This window comes from Camelus ferus, chromosome 16 (assembly GCF_009834535.1).
Source record: "Camelus ferus isolate YT-003-E chromosome 16, BCGSAC_Cfer_1.0, whole genome shotgun sequence".
NCBI lineage: Eukaryota > Metazoa > Chordata > Mammalia > Artiodactyla > Camelidae > Camelus > Camelus ferus.
The window spans coordinates 46,302,149-46,326,810 of record NC_045711.1 but is presented as its reverse complement, the minus strand read 5'-3'; the positions used below and the strand labels follow the sequence as shown (position 1 = coordinate 46,326,810).

General features: G+C 41.3%; 1 protein-coding gene and 1 pseudogene across 1 annotated transcript in view; one reads left to right on the top strand and one right to left on the bottom strand.

Moving 5' to 3' along the window:
* The window catches only part of B4GALNT2 (beta-1,4-N-acetyl-galactosaminyltransferase 2), a 49,810-nt gene that overhangs the window by 22,427 nt on the left and 2,721 nt on the right, over nucleotides 1–24,662 (top strand). The window contains exons 4-10 of the mRNA XM_006194054.3: nucleotides 10,042–10,148; nucleotides 11,325–11,362; nucleotides 13,279–13,459; nucleotides 14,456–14,542; nucleotides 21,215–21,402; nucleotides 22,156–22,296; nucleotides 24,109–24,328. Of these exons, the coding sequence (XP_006194116.2) occupies nucleotides 10,042–10,148; nucleotides 11,325–11,362; nucleotides 13,279–13,459; nucleotides 14,456–14,542; nucleotides 21,215–21,402; nucleotides 22,156–22,296; nucleotides 24,109–24,328 (962 nt within the window). The remainder of the gene's footprint in view (nucleotides 1–10,041; nucleotides 10,149–11,324; nucleotides 11,363–13,278; nucleotides 13,460–14,455; nucleotides 14,543–21,214; nucleotides 21,403–22,155; nucleotides 22,297–24,108; nucleotides 24,329–24,662) is intronic.
* LOC116656841 lies at nucleotides 8,303–9,045 on the bottom strand (annotated as a pseudogene).

Here is a 24,662-nt window from a genome sequence, read left to right as displayed (position 1 = left end):
AAGAAGGAACTGACTCCAAACAAGGAAGGCAGAGGAACTGGCTGTGTTCTCACCTGCCCCTCCTTCACCCGTGGAAATGCCCAGGTCTCTTGGGATTAGACCCAGCAATATGGATATCGCAAAAACAGAGCCCAGTACTAATAACTGATGTGAACTGGGTCTCAGGTCAGTAAGGAAGTAAGTAGCTGGAGGAGGAGACTCTTAGCTCAAATCTTTCTCAGTTAAGATGATGAAACACCAAACATCTGCTTTGAGCAAGGCACTGAGTTAGGTACAAAGATGACTTTGATTGAGACCCTCTCTCAGGGAGCTTACGGTGTAATCGAGGGGGTCCAGTCCTTGGGTCAATTGTCCACGCCCCTCATCCATGTCCCTCCAGCATCTGATTGTGGGACCCAGTGTTGAGTGAACATGGGCAGTCTGGCCTCTGGAGTGTTTTCATAAAATTGTGTGGACCTCAAGAGTTCAGTTTCAAGGTCAATGCCGTAATATGGCAGTCAGAGGCAGTGATGTGGCAGGCCCTGGGAAGGAAAGCAGCTTCCAGCTCTGAGAACTGAAAAAGGAACATTTAAGAAGAAGGTGGTGATAAACAAGTTTATACTGCAGAGCACAGGGAACTATACTCAATATCTTGTAGTAATCTATAATGAAAAAGAATATGAAAACGAATATATGTATGTACATTTGTGACTAAACTATTATGCTGTACTCCAGAAATTGACACAACATTGTAAACTGACTATACTTCAGTAATTAAAAAAAAAAAAAAGGTGTCATTCAGAGCTGATCTCACCTCTGTTCCTGAACAGATGACCTTGTGTTCTAGTTGTTGGGATCTGGCTATGGGTTCTCCGCCTTCCCTTCCAGGAAAGGAACTTAATTGATCTCTTCATCCTCAGTTTAGCACAGAGCTGGGCAGTCAAGAAATGAATGAATAAGAGGCATGGGGTGATGTGTGACTCTGAGCAGAGCTCTGGATGTGGCTCACTTCCTGAGGGAAGAGAAGCAATTTGGAGGACACTTCAGGCACTAAAAAGAATGAAGTAGCTCTAGACACACTGATGGGGAAAGAGCTCTATTATTTATTGAGTCAAAAAAAGCAAGGTGCAGAAAGTTTGTACAGTGTATTATGTTTGTGTTTTTAAAAGAGGAGTGGATGTTTGTGAGTATGAGTGTGTCTGTATTTATTTTATTTATTTATTTTGGGGGGGTAGGTAATTAAGCTTATTCATTTATTTTGGTGGAGGCACTGGGGATTGAACCCAGGACCTCACACATGCTAGACAGGCCCTCTACCACTGAGCTATCCCCTCCCTATTACCTGTGGATTTATATATGTTGAGGGGAGAAGTGTTGAACAGTGGTGGTAAATGCTTAACAATGGGCTTTTAAAAAACAAATTTCTTCTGAGGGAGTGGCAAGATATATTCAAAGTCCTGAATGAAAAAAAAAGATGCAACCTAGGATAATTTATCCAGGAAGGCTATCCTTTAGAATAGAAGGAGAGATAAAGAACTTCACAGACAAGCAAAAACTAAAAGAATTTAGCAACACTAAACCTATGCTGAAAGAAATATTGAAAGGTCTACTCTAAATAGAAAAGAAGCAGGATGCTACAGAAAGGAGAAAGCCATAATTGGAAAGGCAATAAATACCATGAATTACAACAGAATAAACATGAAATTGTAAAAGAGGATATCTAAATCATTAAGGGTGGGAGAGGGGAGCAAGAAAATATAGAGTTTTTTCTTTCAAAAATTTTTTGTGCTTGGTAGGATGGGTTTGAGATTATATTACTATCTGTTTAAAACAAACAGTTATAGTAATGGATTAATATATGTACAAATCAGCATAACCACAAGCCAAAAACTTACTACAGAGTCACAAAAACTAAAAAAAAAAAAAAAAAACCAAAAAACCCCCAAGATAATAAAAAGGAAAATTATCAAACCACAAAAAGAAAAAGGAAGGAACAAAGAGAAAATACTAAATCAACTGCAAAACTAAATGTCAATAGACTAAATTCTCCAATCAAAAGACATAGAGCAGCAGACTGGATAATAAAACAAGAACCTACTCTATGCTGCATATAAGAGACCCACTCTAGGGAGAAGGACATACATAGATTGAGAGTGACAGGATGGTAAAAGATATTCCACACAAGTGGAAATGACAAGAAAGCAGGTGTAGCAATACTAATTTCAGACAAAATAGACTTTAAAACAAAGCTCATAAAGAAAGATAAAGAAGGACATTTTGTAATGATTAAAGGAGTAATACAAGATGAGGATATTACACTCATTAACATATATGCAGCCAATATAGGAGCACCTAAATACATAAAGCAAATACTAACAGATATAAACGGAGAAATTGATGGGAATACAATCATTGTAGGAGATTTTAACACCCCATTAACATTATTGGACAGATCTTCCAGACAGAAAATAAACAAGGCAACAGAGAAATTAAATGATACAATAGAACAACTACACTTGGTTGATATTTTCAGAACTTTACATCCTCCCCAAAATAGAATATCCATTATTTTCAAGTGCACATGGAACATTTTCTAGGATAGATCCATGTATTCGGGCAAAAAAGAAGCCTCAACAATTTTAAGAGGAGAGAATTATTTCAAGCATCTTTTCTACAATGCCATGAAATTAGAAATCAACTACAGAAAAACAAAGGAGAAAAAAATTACTGCATGGAGATTAAACAACATGCCACTCAAAAAACCAATGGGTCAATAATGAAATCAAAGAAGAAGTTAAAAAATACTTTGAGACAAATAACAATGAAAACACAACTACACAGAATCTGTGGGATGCAGCAAAGGCAGTGATAAGAGGGAAGTTAATAGTGATACAGGCCTTCCTCAAAAAAGAACAATCTCACATAAACAATCTAACATCCCAGCTAAAAGAATTTGAAAAGAAGAAGAACAACAAAAAACTAAAAGTCAGCAGAGGGAAGGAAATAATAAAGATGAGGGAGGAAATAAATAAAATAGAGATTAAAAAAACAACAGAAAAAAATCAATCAAACCAAGAGCTGGTTTTTTGAAAGAGTAAACAAAATTGACAAACCTCTGGCCAAGCTCATGAAGACGAGAAAAGAGAGAGTGCAAATAAACAAAATAAGAAAGGAAAATGGAGAAATTACAATCAATACCACAGAAATACAAAATATCATATGAGAATACTATGAACAACTATATGGAAACAAAATGGATAACCTAGAAGAAATGGACATGCTTCTGGAAACATACAATCCACCAAGACTGAATCAAGAAGAAACTGACCACTTGAGCAAATCAATCACTAGAAATGAAATTGAATTAGCAATAAAAAAAATCCCTACAAATAAAAGTCCAGGACGGGATGGCTTCACTGGGGAATTCTACCAAAGATACAAAGAAAAACTCATACTGATCCTTCTCAAACTCTTCCAGAAGATTGAAAAGGAGGGAGTACTCCCAAACTCATTCTTTGAAGCCTCCATCACCCTGATACCAAAACCAGACAAAGACACTACCAAAAAAGAAAATTAAAGACCTATATTACTGATGAACATAGGTGCAAAATCCACAACAAAATATTAGCAAACCGAATCCAACAGCACATAAAAAAGATCATACATCATGATCAAGTGGGGTTCATCCCAGGGACACAACAATGGTTCAACATATGCCAATCAATCAATGTAATACATCACATCAACAACAGAAAGGGCAAAAACCACATGATCATCTCAATAGATGCAGAAAAAGCATTTGATAAAATTCAACACCCATTTATGATAAAAAAAAAAAAACTCTCACCAAAATGGGTGTAGAGGGAACATATCTGAACATAATAAAAGTTATTTATGACAAACCTACAGCCAGCATAGTACTCAATGGCGAAAAACTGAAAACCTTCCCACTAAAATCTGGGACAAGACAAGGTTGCCCACTCTCATCACTCCTATTCAACATAGTCTTGGAAGTCTTAGCCACAGCAATCAGGCAAGAAAAAGAAATAAAAGGGATCTAAATTGGAAAAGAAGAGGTAAAATTGTCACTATATGCAGATGACATGATACTATATAAGAAACCCTGAAAGCCACACAAAAACTACTAGAACTAATAAAATAATTCAGCAAGGTAGCAGGATACAAGATTAATGTAAAAAAATCAGTTGCATTTCTTTACACTAATGATGAATCAACAGGAAAAGAAAGTAAAGAAACAATCCCTTTTAAATTAGCACCCAAAGTGATAAAATACCTAGGAATAAATCTAACCAAGGAGGTCAAAGACTTATACACAGAGAACTACAAAACATTGATTAAGGAAATTAAAGATGATTTTAAAAAATTGAAAGATATCCCATGCTTCTGAACTGGAAGAATCAATATTGTTAAAATGGTCATACTACCCAAGGCAATCTACAGATTTAATACAATCCCTATCAAATTACCCAGGACATATTTCACAGAACTAGAGCAAATCATAATAAAACTTATATGGAATCACAAAATACCCAGAATTGCCAAAGCATTACTGAAGAAAAAGGATGAGGCTGGAGGAATAACCCTCCCAGACTTCAGACGATACTACAGAGTTACAGTAATCAAAACAGCATGGTATTGTTCAAAAACAGACATATGGATCAATGGAACAGAATAGAGAGCCCAGAAATGAAACCACAAACTTTTGGTCAATTACTCTTTGACAAAGGAGGCAAGAACATACAATGAAATAAAGACAGTCTCTTCAGTAAATGGTGCTGGGAAAACTGGACAGTAGCATGTAAATCAATGAAGTTAGAATACTCCCTCACACCGTACAGAAAAATAAACTCAAAATGGCTTAAAGACTTAAACATAAGACAAGACACAGTGAACCTCCTAGAAGAAAACATAGGGCAAAACATTATATCACATACATCTCAGGAATATTCTCCTGGGGCAGTCTACCCAAGAAATAGAAATAAAAGCAAAAATAAACAAATGGGACCTAATTAAACTTACAAGCTTTTGCACAGCAAAGGAAACCATAAGCGAAACAAAACAACAACCTACAGAATGGGAGAAAATATTTGCAAAAGATGAAACTGACAAAGGCTTGATCTCCAGGATAGATAAACAGCTCATACAACATAATAAGAAAAAACCCAAACAACCCAATCCAAAACTAGGCAGAAAACCTAAACAAGCAATTCTCCAATGAAGACATATGAATGACCAATAGGCACATGAAAAAATGCCCAATATCACTAATTATCAGAGAAATGCAAATCAAAACTATAGTGAGGTATCACCTCACAACAGTCAGAATGGCCATCATTCAAAAGTCCACAAACAATAAATGCTGGAGAGGATGTGGAGAAAAGGGAACCCTCCTACACTGTTGGTGTGAATGTAGTTTGGTGCAGCCGTGGTGGGAAACAGTATGGAGATTCCTGAAAAAACTAAAAATAGACTTACCATGTGACCCAGCAATTCCACTCCTGGGCATATATCCAGAAGGAACCCTAATTCAAAAAGACACCTGCACCCCAATGTTCATAGCAGCACTATTTACAATAGCCAAGACATGGAAAAAACCTAAATGTCCATCGACAGGTGACTGGATAAAGAAGATGTGGTATATTTATACAATGGAATACTATTCAGCCTTAAAAATGACAATGTAATGCCATTTGCAGCAACATGGATGGACCTGGAAAATGTCATTCTAAGTGAGGTAAGCCAGAAAGAGAAAGAAAAATACCATATGATATCGCTCATATGTGGAATCTAAAAAAGAAAAAGAAGACAAAACGGACTTAAATATAAAACAGAAACAGACTCACAGACATAGAATACAAACTTTTGGTTGCCAGGAGGGAGCCGGGTGGGAAGGGACAGATTGGGAGTCCGAGATTTGTAGATACTGAAAGGTACATATAGAAAAGATAAACAAGTTTATACTGTATAGCACAGGGAAATATAGTCAAGATCTTGTAGTAGCTCATGATGAAAAAGAATATGAAAATGAGTATACGTGTGTTCATTGTGACTGAAAAATTGTGCTGTACACCAGAAACTGACACAACATTGTAAGCTGACTATAACTCAATGAAATAAATAAATAAATAAAATAAAAAACAAATTTCTTCTGTATAGCACAAAGAACTATATTCAACATCTTGTAATAACCTTTAATGAAAAAGTATATGAAAATGAATATATGTATATATATGCGTGACTGTGACATTATGCTGTACACCAGAAATTGATGCAATGTAACTGACTATACTTCAGTTAAAACAAAACAAAACAATGGGCTTTTGATAATGGCTTGGAGTGTTTGCCAATTTCTATGACTTTTTTTAATAATCACACTGTGGCTGATTTCAGCCTACTGACATAGTGACAACTGAATTCCAGTTACGTAGTATCTCCACCATACAGATGCAATAGATGAAAATTACCTCAGAAGCGGAGATCATAGGAAGAGGTAGTAAAATAATTAGGAAGTGGTGAGTTTTGAGTGTTTACTACCTTTGTTCTCATTATATTTAATTTTAAGTGTATATGATTTAATTTTTGTTAATGGCTATAGGTAATAGGTGGCTTGCAAATTTCCTATAGATCCAACAATTTAGTACAAGATAGCTCCTGCACCCACTATTACACATGAATACCAGTGGCTGTGTGTCCCTTATTGGGGGGGGGGCAAGCGAGTGAGCAAGATTTTGCCTTGCAAGCCCCTTTCACACAAAGTGTCCAAACTGTCCAGTGGACAGTGGGCTGGGCGAGTCACTGAGACACCCACATTCAATGGCTGACGTGCTAGCTACCAATTTAGGGGTATCCAAGAGGCCCAGCTCTGGGGAAAGTTTTTTGCTACTCAGCTCCCCATGCTCTCAGGAAGGACGATCCTTCTCCTCACCCAGTCCGTCAGGGGCTCCAGATGTTCACATTTCCCCCTCCAGTCTAAGGAACCCCCCCACCCAGCTCTGTTGTAATTACATTCTGGATAAACTACACTCAGATGCACACACTCCATCTGCCAGCTCACTCTGTTCCTTTGCACACTGTTGACAGTCGAGTGGCTTCTTGCTGGGATGGGGCAGGTCTGAACTTGTGGGATGGACAGGACTTAGACCTGGGTTTTTAACCTGGCAGTACAGGTAGGTGTAAGCCAGACTATCACAGGTTGGGTACCACATCCCAGAGGTATCAGCTGAGAGGGACTGGCCGGCCCTCAGGCCAGAAGTCTGGACACCAACCCTCCCCGGGCCTAAGCATGACCCTACCCCGGATCTTCCTAGCCCTGCTCTTTGGAAAGCACACCAGTCATCAGGGATTGTTTCCTCATTCACTGTTTCACATGCTCTTTTCCTCTGAGTTTCATTTGGCATCTTCAGGCTAGAAACCCACTTCTCTCAGCTCAGTAAGTACAGATTTGGCTGAGGTCAGTGGTTCCCCAGTGTTTTCCTGTCCCAGCTCACCTAGGGGAATAAGACAACTCTCCAACTTCTTGGTAACAGCAAGCAGTGATTCTTCTGCAGGAGATGATGAGGGGTACTAAGTAGCAGGGAGATTTTATTCTATACTGTTCTTTATACTGTTACACACTCAGGTGAACACACATAATCACTCATACGTTTATGTGTGTGTATATATTCATATAAACATATACTGCTGGGGTTTTGTGTGTATATTTTTAATGTAGTTGGTACCAAAAGAACAAATCATTCTGAAATTTGCTTTTTTCATTCAAAGATATGGGCTTTGTTTTTCATTTTAAACAAAGTTTATTTAAACAACATAATGTTAAAAAAAAAAAAAAAACAAGACGCTTAACTTGAAGGAAAAACTATCCCAGATTGACTTCTTTTCGAGTAATTTATCCCTACCTAAATACAGATCACCCTACATTGTAACAGCTATGTACAAAAAAGTTACAAAAATGTCCTTGGTTTTATAGTGATAAATGGACAACATTAAAGTTCTCCAGTAGAACAAAGTATGCACGGTTTTTTATCTTGTTCTTTTTTTGTTGTTGTTGAACAGTGGAAGTAAAATTACTTAATGAATATAAGAACAAGAGGTGAGTGAACAGAGAAGGGGGCATTTTCACAGAATCGGCATTTTCCCCATCCCATCTCCATTTGATGTCGAGCGAAACATACTATTGACCGTTTAGTTTAGAAAATGCTCTGTGCGTGTGCACATATATCAGTCACTTTATGCATAACAAAGGGGAAGGGGGAAATGAAAGAATTAAGAAAATTATACTGTAGTTAGTCAGGATGTGGTTAGAACCAAATTGCGGTTTTCTGACTGAGAATGTCTCCTTGGTCTGGAGGAACAAAGTAGCAGGTTTCATTTTCTAGTGGACACTTCCTGTCTGCCACTGGGACACATGAGTGGTATCTCCATCCTCCATTTCCACCTGTGCAGGTGTGTCTGTCTCCCTGATTGGCTGCCCGTCAAATCTGAATTGGCCCTGCCTCATAGACAAATGCCCCTGTTCACATAGACTTCCACCTGTTTGCTAAGTGGTGTGCACCTCTTCATCTTAAATTGCATGGCAGAACCATTCCACCCACCCGCTTCACATCCACATGATCACTGTTCTCAGAATTGACTCCTTCCTTGGGCTTTTTGTCCATCACGCAAGTCATGCAAGCGTTGGAGTCTCCTCAGCTGCCGCTTCGCAAAAGAGGTACCAGGTCTGCACCGAACGAGCACATAGGTGGCATCAGAAGCCTCAGTGATAGGTTTTTAAGAGTGATCTATACATCTAGTTCATTCCTTTTAATTGCTATACAGCTATGAATATGAATACACTGAATTTTTTAAAGCCATTCCCTTATTGAAAGATACTCAGATCTTTGTAACTTTTTCATTATTACATTCACATAATTTATCATAATAATATTACATTATTACTTACATTCTTTCCTTATTTCATTAGATATGTGTAAGGATGTTCATTTCAAACAACACTGAAACAAACCTCCTTACACATGGCTTACTGTTGACACACGCCAAGTGTTTCTCCCCTTGCCTAGCACCTGAATTGCTGTCAGGATATGTTTATTTCTGCTTTTAATAAATATTGCCACATTGCCCTCAAGAGAGCCTGTGTTAATTCAGGCTTTCATGAAGAGTGGGTAAGTATAGTACCTCACGTATTACCCCTACCTAATCAGCACTCGCTGTCATCAAATTTTAAAACTTTAAGGGGAAGTTATCAGGTTTTTTTTCATTGTTTTTTAAAGTTACATTTCCCTGCTTAATATTGAAGCTGAGCATGTTTCATATATTTATTAGCCATTTGTGTTTCCTCTTCTGTTAATTGTCTATGTCCCTTTCCATTTTTAAATTTTGTCGTTTTCATGTTCACATAAATACTTCGGTAGTTTAATCTTTCTCCCAAGTAATCAAAATGATTTCCTTGGTTAAGCTGGGTCCCTGAAGCCTTCGTGTCAACCACGTTATCTTAGTCCCTCAAAGAATCAGTCTCAGGGGATTGTGTTATGCCTGTGACTGAAGGTGGTTTCAACGACAAAACCGTCTGAAAATCATCTCTTGTGTTTGCTCTAAAAATACTGAGGCAACATCCGCTCCTACTTTTTTTTTTTAAGTCCAGTGCCAGGAAAAGTTTTACCTGCCTTCAAGAGTGGGTCTGCTTTGTCCCTGTGATAATAAGACCAGCGTGCTGATAATCAATCACTTTATACCCTGGCTACCGGGAAGTTCAGATGTCACTTTGGCGTTTAGCTGCTGCAGCTGGTTTGGCCCACACAATCTGATTATTTTGTTTCTTCTTTTTTGCCAGTTGTGATTTTAATTTTTAATGTGTTTTGCTATAATCTGCCTTGATTGGATGGAGGGGCTAGAATAAAGGACGGGGAGAAAATGGAGGTCAGATTAGGTCAACCTCCTTTTGATTTCTCCCCATTGGCAGCACAAAGCTCTGTGCACAGACATCACTTTAAGAACTAACCAGGGACAAGCGTCAAGGCAGCTGCTAATGGTTTTGTTTCCCTGCAGAGAAGGGCTTCCTCGCCCACCACCCCTGCTGGCTCAGCCCAACCTCCCCTTTGGGTACCCGGTCCATGGGGTGGAAGTGATGCCCCTGCACACGGTTCCCATCCCAGGTAGGCACATTTGCATCTGGAGAGCACCCAGGCAACCTTCCTATTCCCTCTTAAGCAAAAGGTGGGAGGAGAAGGGAACAGTCATTCACTCAGTACCTGCTGTGTACCCAGCACAATGCATGAAGCTTGATGTGATTTCAATGTTAGTTTCACTGTTTCCACCACTGGGAATCATCCTTAGTAGCTGTGACCTCCCTGGGCATCCAAGATAACATAGAAGAGGACAGAAATCTGTCTGCCTCAAGGAATCTTAGGACCTAATTGGCTTTTTGGTGTCTTCCAGCATCATGGGAGCAGGTAAAGCATGAGTCCAACTCCAGGGAGTGCATTATTGAAAAGAGTATTTATGTCAGTTAAAATTCACCTCCACGAGGGAATTTTACACACTCCTCTAGGTCAGCATCACATCCCTGTGAGGTAAATATTCTTTTCACAGAGGAGTGTAGTAAGTTCTCTAAGGCCATATGGGAAGATCTGTATGAATTAGAACTTGAATTAGTCATAACAACAGAGATAGATTCTAAAGTAAGAACATTTGGGATGACTTGCTAGTGTTTTTGAACAGTCATTTAGAAAATGATTTGCCATTTTGGATAATTCTCTTTTTAATGTGATCAAATATACATAACATAATTTTACCATTTTCACCATTTTTAAGTGTATATAGTTTGGTGCATTACGTACGTTCACATTGTTCTGCAACCATCACCAGCATCCGTCCTAGAACTTTTTCATCCTCCCAACTGAAACTCTGTACCCATTTAACATGAATTCTCTTTCCCACCCAGCCCCTGGCAACCACCATTCTACTTTCTGTCTCTATGAATTTGAGTAGAATTTTCCTATTCTAGGAAACTCATATAAGGCTGATCCATTATTTATCTATTGCTTCCTTCCCTTCAGTAACAGAGCTACCTGGAAGGGACTGTATTGATTTACAGCACCTATACAAAACTGAGGGCGGGCATCAGAGGCCTTAGAACCACTGGAGTTTGAGAAGGACCATGGGATACCATCTAACAGAGCCCTGGGCAGAGAGGAGTGGTCAGCAAACACCCTGGATAGGAGGTGACACTTGAAGGGACTCTGGAGGGTTGTGTAGGAGTCTACCATGAAGGTGTGGGCATCAGGGAGCCCTGGACATCCTCTCACATGGTGTTTTTGTCCTTTTTCCAGGTCTCCAGTTTGAAGGACCAGATGCTCCCACCTATGAGGCAAGAGTTCCCTTCCCAGACCCTTTTGCATCTTGTCCTGGGCTCGCTGTCCATGCTCTCTTCCCCCGATCAGTGGTGGCTGGCCTCAGATTTTGACTAACCCCTATCCTGATTAAATATTAGACATGAGTCCAAGGCGGGGAGGGGGGAAGGGTGCCTATAGAAGGCATGATTTTTCCAGCCACGGCATGGCTAGAGTTCCAGGTAGGACTTTCAAAGATCTGGGGCACCATGGGTCCTGCCACTTCTGCTGCAAGAGGACGCTACTGCCCAGCCAGGCTGCGATGGCTCCATCAGGTCAGCACCAGCAAGGCAGATACTCTGTGCCCTGCTCTTCTGTCCCCGCCTAACATAGCTCCAAATCAGTGTCTCATGCAAGTGTATCTGGTGGGCGGGGTTTAAATCACATCCAGAACCCCAACTAAAAAGGAGTCTGGGAACTGTCATTTTGGTTTTCCCACTTCTGCGTGCCAGCTGCCGTTGGAGTGGGTGGTGAGTGAGCAAACCTGCAAAGCTGCTCTGTCCTCCAGAGGCTGCCTCTGTCCCCTGAACCATGGCCCCCAGCCTCTGTCACTTTCTTTCTATTCTGTGTTACCTTCTTCACGGCCCTATGGTACCTGAATTACTTTAGATGTATCATGATCTGCTTAGCACTGAGCTTCCTCACTACAATATAAGCTTCCTGAAGGCAGGGAGTCTGTCTTATTCACTGCTCTGTTCCCAGTGCTTGTAATTTAGATCTCAAAAACTATCTGTCAACTGACTAATTGGAATGACATGATCCAGTTTACGTTTCCTAAAGATAACTGGCTGTTGCAGAAGACAAGAAAGCAAGGGAAGAGAGTGGCATTAGGGAGAGGCCAGGGGGCGGGAGAGAAGCAGATGATTCTAGCTCCCTGTGGAAGGTGGAGCCGCCAGGACTCGTTGTGGATTGGCTGTGGGTGTCGGGGGAAGAGCAGAGCAGGAATGACTTCCGCTGGGGACTTGAACGGCTAAGTGGGTGAGGGCGCCATTCCCAAGGCAGGAAGAGCCAGGCATGGGGTGGAAAACAGATTTATAGAGAAAAAAAATCAATAATTCACTTTTGAAGATAGCAATTTGAGTTGCTTGTGAAACTTCCTAGCAGAGCAGCCAGCCAGGCAGCTGGATCTCAGAAAGATAGGAGCTGGAGAGTTAGATTTTATCTATCTATCTATCTATCTATCTATCTATCTATCTATCTATCTATCTATTTACTTATTTATATTTCTTATTTTTTATTGACATGTAGTCGATTTCCAATGTTAGTTTCAGGTGTACAGCAAAGCATTTCAGTTATACATATACATACATGCATATATATTTTTTTCAGATTCTTTTCCATTACAGCTCATTACAAGAAATTGAATATAGTTCCCTGTGCTGTACAGTAGGTCCTTGTTTATCTATTTTATATTTAGTAATGTGTATCTGTTAATCCCAAACTCCTAATCTATCCCTCTGGAGAGTTTCATTTTAAAACCACCAGCTTATGAATGGTATTTAGAGCTGCCTCCTCTAATGAAAAGGTGTAGAGTAAGGGAAAAGGATGCAGAACCACACCCTGAAAAGCTCTCTTTGGAGGTTAGATAGAAGAGGAGGTGGAGTTGGCAGATGGAAGTCAGAAGGAGCAGCCAGCAGGGGTAAGAAGGAATCTTTAAGAATGCTATCCTGCAAGCCAAGAGTTAAGAATATTTCAAGAAATGGCCCTTGAACAGACCAAATCTGAGGGCTTGATTCTCCTTTGTGGGGCTAGGGCAGCAACACTGGCAGAGCCAGACCCTAGCTTTCAGGGTCACCCATGGGTCTTCTCTCATCCTTATGCGCTCTGCCCACTGCTGGTCATCCTGGGTATGTGCCTTTCTTTGCATTTAGTCTTTCTATTGCATCCGCCCTAGGTCACCCTGACAGCTTCTCTGGGGACACTGAACACCCTCGCTGACATCCCAGACAGTGTGGTGCAGGGCAGAGGTCAGAAGCAGCTGACCATTTCAACCAGTAACCGGAAGCTCTTGAATTTCATCCTCCAGCATATGACATACACCAGCACGGAGTACCAGCACCACAGGGTGGATGTGGGTGAGAGCCTGTCCTTGGTTGGTAAAATGCTTAGGGACCCAGAAAAACAACACCGGGCTATCAAAGTCTTCATCTTCCAGGAAGCCTGCCTGCATTTACGATCCCTCCTGGGCTCCTGTTTCTAACCCTAAACACCTAACTTCCCAATATTATCCCCATGACCCCATAGAGACTCCAGGGGTGAAGTGCCTGCTTGTCTCTCTATGAGGACAGATCATTCATGCTGTGCACCTAGAAACCATCGAGTTCTCTTCCCCAACTCTCTGCCAATCAAAGCTGAAGACTTCAGCTGTGGAAGCGGAGGGAGGGCACAGTCTGTGCATCAGTATCTTGTCCTGGACACTAACAGGGAAGAAGGATGTAGGGGAACTGTCAGTCCCAAGGCCAGTGGCTTTGTCTTCCTCCTCCCATCCCAGTCCCCACTCCCACCCCCAGAATGCCTGGGTGAACAATTCCTGCCACCCTCAGGGCAGCCCCAGTTCCTTTCTAGATGAATTAAAGTCACCCTTTTCCATTTTGATCAGCTACACAGGATGCATTTCCAGGAGATAAAGCAGAAAAGATGACATGTGGGACAGATTACCTAGGAACACAAACTAGAGAGAGAATTCTCTCCACCTTCAGATTTGCAAACATCTCTTATCACAAAATGACCCCATGAGGTAAAATAGGGCAGGTAGTATTATCCTGGTTTTATAGACAGAGAAGGAGACAGAATGATCTACCCAAGGTATTTCAGTTAATAAATGGCAAAGTCAAACTTAATCCACCCCTCTGTTGCAAGCCCACTTCACCCCCAAGATTCTCATGGGGAAGAGATGTGAGTTTCTGAGGCAATCAGCAGGTTGCCCCAGGGACACACAGCAGGTTAGGACTCTATGTGGTCCTTAGTCTCGTCCCACCAATCCTTCATTCCCCCATCATGTCGACTTCCAGGGCAGCGTGGAGAGTGACCCAGACGCAGTATGCCCACCCTTTCCTTGTTTCTCCCTCTAGTGAGTCTGGAGTCCCAGTCCTCAGTGGCCAAGTTTCCGGTGACCATCCGCCATCCTGTCATACCAAAGTTATATGACCCTGGACCAGGTAAGGCCCTTGTCCCTGGGGCTCCAGGATGGGTCCTGTGGGCGATTGGTGAGATTCAGAGGGGATCCTCTTTGAGATGGGGGACAGGAATCGATGAAAAGAAAGCTCTGATAGGATTCCTGTTACCAAGCTTTGTTTTGAGGGAAAAAATGCTAGAATATACTCTCCTAATACTGCTTAGTCATGTTTAATTCATTGTATGGCTGTGCTTATTTTGGGGAAAAAAACCCTAATGGATTATAACATTTTAGTAAGTAATAATTATGAAAACAGTGGTACTGGTACATGAATAGCTATATCAATGGACTAAAATTAGAAGTCTAGAAATATACATATTAGAATTTTACCATGTGATAAAGGTAGCTTTTCAAATTAAAGGGGGAAATGGTGGATTATTCAAGAAATCACATAGGATAACTGTGTAGCTGCGTGGCAGATAACAAGTTGAATCTATCTCACAGCTCATACCAAGATAAATTCCAAATAGAGCAAATATCTAATTTTTTAAGCACTAGAAGAACATATGGAGTTTAAAAATAACTTTACAGTATGAGACTTTTCTAAATATGACACACAACCCAGAGGCTACAAGAAAAAGACTAAAGACATAAAATACATAACAAGATTTAATGTTTTTATGACAGAAACCTGCCATATGCAAAGTAAAATGACAAAAGACAAAATGGGGAAAAAATGTCTTCAACATACGTTAAAGCCAAAGGTCTAACTTAGGAGCACGTGTGAGTCAATAAGAACGTCAATAAGAAAAGAATAAGCCAATTCACAAAAAGTTAAATTCAACAGTGCTTTTAGCCAGTAAAATGTATGCTCAATTTCACACTAAGAAAAGTACAAATGAAAACTACATTCAAATCAAAAAGCATTGGACAAGGAGTCGGGCAACATTCTTACAAACTGCCGATGGGAATGTAAATTGGCATCACCTTTCTGGAGCAAGTTAGCAATATCTGTCAACATTTTAAATATGTGTGCCCTTTGGGCCAGCAATCCCACTTCTAGAAATTATCCTTCAGATGCTTATATCTGTGTGAAATGACTTTTGTTTGAGGATATTTATTGCAGAATTGTTTGCAATGACAAAAACCTTAAAAGTGGGAGGCACTGGTTAAATCCGTATAATCACAGTGGCATTCAGAAGGAGAGAGGAGGAGGAAGATTTTTTTATCCTGATACAGAATGCTTTCCAGGATGTAAGCAAGGTACAGAAAAGAGTGAAGAGTAAGCTATAGTTTCTGTAAAAAGAAAGAGTGGGGGAAGAAAAGCGTATGTACATAATTGCTTGATTATGGAAAAATAAACAAGAATTTGGTAACATTGGTAACCCCCTAGGGAAGAACCAAGTAGCTGGGGACAAGGATGGGGAGATTTTCATGGCATTACTTTCAATATATTAGAATTTTGAACCAGTTGACATTCTGTGGAATATCAGATTTAATATACATTAAAAATGTAATCTATTCAAATAGATTCTATTCAAAATATAAATTGTCATTTAAAAGTAACAGCATTAAATATCTATGGAGAAGGATATTTGAGGAGGATATTTAAAGTATTTGCTTAACATCATAACTATCTCAAAAATGAAAGATAAGTACAAGAAATTCACAAAAACCTCCTTTCGGCCTCAGATTTGTTCTGAAGATACAGTGTTATAGATACAGTGGAAATCTCCACGATCTAATTCTCCTCTCTTCTTCCAGAAGCCACGATCTTTCTTTTCCCTATTTTCATACATTTACAGTGTAGATTTCGGTTCCTACACTGCGTGCACACAGTGTGGTTTAACAAACCTTTGAACTTTTCATGAAAAGTTATCACACTACAGCATGAAGTTCTAGTTTCTGACCTTTTGTCAGTCCATGGCTTGTCTTTTGATTTGTTTCTGGGATCTTTTGTTGTTACCAAACTTTATCCTTTGGGAACTAGAGTCACTATCTTGTAATAACCTATAATGGAAAAGAATCTGAAAAAGAATAGATACAAAAACAATTTTTAAAGGCTTTATCCTTTAACAGAATTGATTCATTGTTGTTTTTCTAGCTTTTGCTTTTTGTTCCTTGTTCAAGAAAATTTTCCTTACGTTGGAGCCATAAAGATATTCTCTTGTATTTTTTTTTCAAAAGCTGTACATGCTTGGTTCTCATATTTAGGTATTTAAGCCACCTAGAAGTTATGCTTCTGTGTGACATGTGATGGGGACCTAATTTTTTGTATACAGAGAGCATCCTATCCCACAAGCACATACCAAGTGGTCCAACCTCTCTGACTGGTACTGCCAGCCCCTCACACACCCTGTTTCATGCATGCGGGGGTTCTGAACTCAGGCTTTTTATGGTTGCCTTGATCTGTTATCTTGGGCTTGGTCCACAACATTTCAATACAATTTATAACAGGTTCTATAGCCAATGGGGAGAAATTCCATACTTCAGGATGATTAGCAAAATTTTCATTTAGCAAAATTTTCTTAGCACTTCTTGGTCTTTTCTGTTTCCTTAGAAAATTTAAACGTCAGCTCATGATTGATGAGCATTTCATATGATTTGTAGATTAATTAGAAATGAACTGACAACTTTATGAAGTTGAATATTCCCAGCCATGAATCCAGTATATGTCTCCATGTTATAGTCTCCATGCCATGGTCTCCTCATAGGTTCTCCAATAATTTATTTTTTAATTTTATTTGTAAAGGAATTGCACATTTTTTTGGATTTAGTCTTAGGTACCTTGTACTTCTCATTGTCTTTATAAATTGGATCTTTTTCTTCTACAGTTTAATTGGTTGTTGTTAGTATGTAGGACAGTAGTGACTTTTGAATGTCGAGCTTACAAACAGCATCCTTTCTGCACTTATTCTAGTGATTTCTTTTTAATGTATAGAGTCTTTTGAACAAATAATGATTTTTGTCTCTTCCTTTCCAATTCTTAGAATTTGTTTCTTTTTCTTGTCTTATTGCGTTTTGCTAAAGTCTCTGATACAGTGTTAGATAGTAGCAGTGGGAGCCGGCACTTCTGACTCTTCCTAACTTTAAGAAGAATATTCTAATGTTACACCATTTATGTTTGCTGTGTAGGAATGTATAGGTGTATCAGGGTGAGAAAGTTTCCTTCTTTCCTTCCATTTCTGTTGCTAAAAAGTTTTCCGTTTCTAATTTCTATTTTCTGTTCCCTTGCTGAGAATTTTTATTATGAATGAATATTGAATTTTATCAGGTAATTTGTCTGCACCTACTGGAATAATTTTTCTCCTTTAATTGGGTTCATGGAGTGGTTTACATTGATTGATTTTCTGCCGTTGAAGTTGTTCTTGCATTTCTGGAACAAACCCATCTTGATTGCAATGCATTATGTAATTAAATGCTGAATTAAATTTGTTGCTGTCTTATTTAGGAGTCTTGCATCTGTATTCAAAGCTGACACTATCTTTTTCCTGTAATGTCCTTGCCCAGTTTTGTTTTCAGTATTATACAAGTCTCATAAGATGAATTGGGTAGCTTTCCTCTTTTTTCACTATTTTCTGAAGTGAATTGAAATAAAATAGGGATAATATGTTTCTTGAAGTTTCATTAAAATTTATCTGGTCCTTGTGTCTTTTTTTTTTTTTTTTTTTTTTTTTTTGGTCTAAGTTACTGGGGAGGTGGTTGGGGTGGGAATGTGAATGGGAAGGAGTGAGATAAAGGGGAGAAATTTTAAAATATCAATTCCATGTCTTTAGTGGTTATTGATCTGTATGTCCATTGAATCAATTTTATATTCAAAGTCAAAATATTTCTATAGAATTCTCGTAAATTTGATGTAAATTACCTATTTTTTTATCATAAAGTTGTTCATAGTTCTATCTTATGCTTGTTAAAACATTTAAAAAACATCTCAAGTCATGTCTCCCTTTTGGTTTACTTTACCTTTATCTTCAACAATTTTAAGTTGGTTTCATATCCAAATACTCTCATTTCATTTATGCCTGTTTTTGTTTCATATTTTCTTTTTCACATGTGTGATTCTGTCGTTTATCACTTGAGAGATTTTGAACATTCTCATTTAATGTCCTTTTCAGACTTCTCTGTTATTTTGTCTACCTAGAGTGGACTCATCTGCACAGGGTAGATTTGCTGGCTATTGTCCTTCATACTAGTTTTGTTGGAGTGTCTTGGAATTTTTGCTTGTGAGCTCATCTTGAGTAGGGGGCGCTTTCATTTGCTAGTTTATTTTTGTTTTTCCCTCCCTCCCTCCCTCTTTCTTCCCCTTTCTGTCTCTCTCCTGACTCCTTCCCACCTCACAGCTTTACAGTTGCTTCTACTCTCAGTAGCCCCAGATTCCTAGTCCATCATTTTATACTGGAGTCTTGGGGTCCCTGTCCTATAATGATATTGGCATCACTGAAGAGCCAGTTTCTGGGCCTGAGGGTGTCTTGGCACAGAACTTGGCTGTGAAGTGGTATCATCTCTGCATCCAGAGGTGTGTGCAGGAGTGATAGCTGTTTTCGGTTCCTTGCCCAGCAGGTAGTATGTGGTGAGAAACAGAGGGAGTGCAACTGACCCAGTCCATGGCTTCTAGCAACAAGCCTGGCTGTGGACCCACACACCCTATGAGACACTTTTATCCCATTAACCCTCAGGCTCAGCCTCCCAGCCTCCTCTGCTGTTCTGACCCCAGACTGCAGCAGGCCCAGCTCCGGTTCTGCTCACTGCTTTTGATATCTGTTCCTTGGAAGAAATGTTGTCTATTTTTGAACATTGCTATATCTTTGCATTTTTCTTTATCATTGCTATGTGTTTGGAACAATAAGGAATCTCAAAGCACAATGCTAAGTAGGCTGGGAGTCCCCTACCTTGACCATCTCCTATGATGATTCGTACCTCTGATTCTCTTTTTTTATATATAATTTTTATTGTTCTTTTAAAATTTTTTTAATCGAGGTACTGGGTTTTGAACCCAGGACCTCCTGCCTGCTAAGCATGCGAACTGCCACCTAGCTATACCCACCCCCCACCCCTCTTTACTATAACAAAAGAACCAAACTTGTCATGTGGCCTAAGAAGAGAAAGGGGAAGAGAGGATTCACTGGACATGCTCTTGAACATGATTTACTTGATTCTGTTACCAGGCCCTTTCCAGATTCTTGGACAGCCAGTACCACAGAACTGAATTCCACTTCCATGAGACTCTTAGGCAAGCAAAACTTTTTATTCAAATAGATGGCTTGTGCACAAGGGAGAAGGCAGGAAAAAAGGGCCAGCTCCCAGAGTAGAAAGGGCGAATTGCTTTTGTAACAAAAAGGAGGGTTTGTCTCATGATCACTGATAATTTCCAGAAATCCTCAAACTTCTTTGATCAGCTGCAGGTGGCTCCATTGTTGGCTCTCAGGAATAGGCAGTGCTTCTGTGGAGGGAAAGAAAGGCATGAGAATTCTCTGCGAGAAAGCACAGGAACAGGTAAAATTGATAGTTGAGCTTCTTGTCTTGTGACAACTAGGTATACTCATTCGTGTGAGAGGTGAAGTTAATCTTTCATTCTTGTGAGCCTGGCTTTTTATCTCTGGGACTCAGGCCCCCAGGGTCTTTCTACTTTAGCTTGAAAGGCCTGTTTTGCCAAGGCCTTCCCCAGGTCCTTTTCCAAAATAGCTGTACTCTTGTCTTCCTGTCTCATTTCTACTAATATCTCTCCCCTCGCTCTCAGACCTAGGAGGCGCTGGGTAATGGTGCAACATTTATTAAAAAAGAGATTCAGGGAGGGGAGGGCATACCTCAGAGGTAGAGTGTGTGCTTAGCATGCTCAAGGTCCTGGGTTCAATCCCCAGTACCTCTATTTAAAAAAAAAAAAAAAAAAGAGGTTCTGGAATGACTTCTGATTTCTGTCTTTCTAAGAGAGTGGCTCTGCCATGGGGTTCCGGAGCACTCACCCACAAACAATAGGTGGAGTTGTGGCTTCAGTGTGCACTAACCCCAGCTGACCCCACCCCACCCCACGTCCCATGTGCCCCATCAGCTGCTGTGGCACCATTCCCTGGCTCGAACCCCCAAACACACCAGCTGCTACAATTGTTTCAGCCTAGGGTCTTTTCCATAGAAAAGCTGTCCTTTCTCCAACCTTTTCTGTAAATCACACACCTTAAGACCCACAATCTGGTCTAGCCCTTCTGATCTCCAGGTGGACCTGTTTCCACTGGCATCTCCCCAAGGATAAAGACCAGGCAGCCTCCCTCTGTAGGAGTGTGGCTGATGATAAGGCATGTTGAGTCCTTTAGAACTTGTCTCCTCTTCCTGGGCTCCGTGACCCTCCATATTAAACCCCTTGAGGGGCAAAGCTCTGTGCATCTCAAAGCCTAGTACCAACATGAAGGCAGGGTGCAAACCAAGTGCAGACAGGCAAGCATAAAATAAAGCATCCAGGTAGACAGTAAGAAACAGCAGTGTGGAGCCAACAGAACCAGGAAAGAGGCTCTAGAATAGAAGACATAACATTTAAACAAATTGGGTATGTTTTAAACATATTTATTTTCTAATCCAACTAACAAACACCAACTGTGTACAAGAGGGATGAGGTCCACAAACACTTGAGAGGTCGTGGCATAAAAAGAAACCCCCAGAACGATGCAACTCAAGATAGTGAGGCTTCCCAAAGACAGAGCTCTAACCTCCACCCTTTCTTGCCCAGAGAGGAAGCTCAGAGACCTGGTGACTGTTGCCACCAAAACTTTCCTCCGTCCCCACAAGCTCAAGACCATGATCCAGAGCATTCGCCAGTATTACCCAGACTTGACCGTGATCGTGGCTGATGACAGCAAGGAGCCCCTGAAAATTAATGACAACCACGTGGAGTATTACACCATGCCCTTTGGAAAGGTACATCCCTCCCAGATGGGGAGACACCTGGGTCCTGGGACAAGAGGGCCCCAGAGTCCCATTCTATCCTGGATGGGGCTGCTTCAGTGGCCTTCCCAAGGCAGCAGGATCTGGGCGTGGTTAGGGGTAGGACCCTCCTCTGAGTCCCCTTGCTCACTCCCAATTCACAGAGAAATCGGGTCACTCTCCCTTTTCCCGTGTTAACGGGGTAGGTAACCCACCTTTCCTCACACTTGATGTAGAAATTGACTGAGGTCTTCCTAAGTGACTTGAGGTGTCTGACATTCTCAGGTTTCCTGATGTGCAGATCCAGTAGCAGAGGAACCTCTCATCCCTATGATTCCACACTTGCTGGCGTGTGTCTCTCTCTTCCCCACACACCTTCCTTAAAGCCCACACAGAAGGAAATGGATATTATACATTCCAGAGTGTCCCATCCCCCCACATCTTCCAGGCAACAGGAGGGGAAATGGAAGGAAAACCACAAAGACTGTCACGTGCACAAGGACTTCCATCAGGCTATTTTGGCCAGAGGCCAAGGAAGGGCTTTCTAGCCTTTCTTTGTCTCAATCTTTGATCCAGACAGTCACTGTCCTCCTTCCAGTGTCTCTGAGACATGAACTCCCTTTAACCCAGAGGTCCTCAGCCACTGTTTGGGGTGCAGCCTGGCTTTTGGGAACTGAGAAAGCTCCCAGGTGATGCTAATCTGTGGCAGGGCCGGCAACCACGGATCTAACCTCATTCCACTCACAGGGTTGGTTTGCTGGTAGGAACCTGGCCATATCTCAGGTCACCACCAAATACGTTCTCTGGGTGGACGATGACTTTATCTTCAACAACAAGACCAAGATTGAGGTGCTGGTGGATGTCCTGGAGAAAACAGAACTGGACGTGGTAAGGGAGAGTTGCCAGGTCTACCCTACTGCAATCTGATGAGTAAGAGAGGGAAGGGGAGGAGAAGAGAGGAAAGTGTGCGAGGACAGAGATGAGGAGGTGAGTGGGGAGGCTGATGCAGGAGATGAGGCAGTGCAGCCCCAGGGTTGAGCCCATCACACAGGAATCAGATATCAAACATGCAATTCCTTTTTTTTTTTAAGTGGCAGTTTATTTATTTATTTTTTGCTGGAGAGGGTAGTTAGGCTTGTTCATTTATTTAAGGGAGATACTGGAGACTGAACCAGGGACCTCATGCATGCTAAGCACACACTCTACCACTGAGCTATACCCACCCCTCCAAACGTGTGATTCTCCTTCTGCCTCCATTCTTACTTTTCTTTAAGCAAATCACACACACCCCACCCCCACAAAACTCACCAACATTCTTGTCTTTAAAATGGTGTGTTTATGCGTCAGTTCTAACTTCCTCCCTGGACTGGGATGGGACAAAAGCGAGTGGTGCTCTGGTTCTGCCACACACCATTAAAAAAATGTCAGTGGTGCAAAGGTGTAAAAGCACACATGGCCTTAATAACATTAAAAAAAATAGCAAAACATCAAAAGTCAATCTACATATAGAAAAGGGAAGAAAACGGTGACAAGAGTTAATAATACTGCATTGTGTTCTCGAAATTTCTGAAGATAGCTATACTACACAGAGGGGATGGATTTGTTAATAAGCTTGGGTGAGGTGATCTTTTCACAGTGTATACTGATATCAAAACATCAGGCTGTATAAATTAAAATATATATATAATTTTAATATGTCGAAGATATCTCAATAAAATGGTTAATAATAAAAAAAAGAAAATGGATAAAAAGTAGCATCGTGACCAGTCCTCTCACTCCAGGTGGACAGTTCCCAAAGCATCTGGATTAACTAAGATGTCTCTTAGCTACTCAATCAGTATAGCATAAACAACATAGAAGGTGTACTTCCCGCCTGTGTAAGAATCCAGGCTGGCACTAGACTCTGCTTGCAGGGTCGTCCTGGACCAGATTCCTTCCCTGCTGTTCATGCAGCTTTGTGGTCCTCAGCTGTATGGATGGAAGAGAGTGGAGGACAAGCAGTTTTCTTTTAAGAATGTAATCCTTTTAGAAGCTGCAGACTTCTATCCTAAATTACATCCTTTCAACCAAGACTTAGACACATGGTCAAACCTTGTGAGAGAAGTGGGGAAATTTCATCTTTAGTTGGCTATACCTTAATTTAGTCCCCTTAAAATTCAGAGGGTTCATTTACTAAGAGGAGGAAGGAAAGAACAGGTGATGGGGGACAATGATCAGACTCTGCTGTGCCAGGCTAGATGATTATGACGGTTCAGGAATAGAGGTACTTGTTCGGCCTGTTCTGCCAGGGCTTGAACACACAGATGCACACATCTCCCCTGAGTGTGCGGACGGGCAGTGCATCGAAGTGAGCCAGGAGCAGAGGGTGGAGGAAGACAGCATGAGACAAATGGCTCGCTACAGGGAGTCCACATAGGGACCACTGCACGCGCAGGCTGCCTCTCACCTGCATCCAAATACCCCTCCTCCTGACGGAAGGGAATGAATTGCCTTCTGAAAGGAGTGAGCTTGCTGTAGGGTCCGCGGAGCAGAGAAGTTGTTTGCAGTCTGGGCTGGGTATAAGTGTAATATGACGGGTAGATAGAGAAAGGGCATGATTCTTGTTGTAGCTGAGGTTCAGTCCGGTAAGGCTTCCTGGCAGAGGCTCTGTGGATGTTGAGTCTTCTTTCTCTAACATAGATTTCTCTGCCCACCGGCCAGGTAGGCGGCAGCGTGCTTGGAAACGTGTTCCAGTTTAAGCTGTTGCTGGAGCGCGGTGAGAATGGGGACTGTCTCCACCGGAGGTCAGGATTCTTCCGGCCCCTGGACGGCTTCCCCAGCTGCGTGGTGACCAGTGGCGTCGTCAACTTCTTCCTGGCCCACACAGAGCGACTCCAAAGGGTCGGCTTCGACCCCCGCCTGCAGCGGGTGGCTCACTCAGGTGGGGCGGCTGGATGAGTGAGGACGGGCACGTGGGCTGTGGACTGACCTCAGGGGTCTGTTCTTTCCGAGGGAAAGCCGTGTGCCGCTGCTCTCGGGAACTTGTCCTTTCTCCGCGAACCAGGGAGCTCGCGAGCTCTTCACCCTCTCTGACTCCTTGTCTCCCAGAGGCTGTTCCTGCTTCTCTGAGACACCCTTCCCCTTCCTCTCCCTATAGCTGTCCCCTCCCTCTTTTCACACCTTGTCACTGCTCCTCCTTTTCCAGACATCTTTTCCTGTTTAGCTATAGCCGCAGAGCTGCCCCTCTTTCCCCTCTCCTTCCCTTCAGTCCTGGA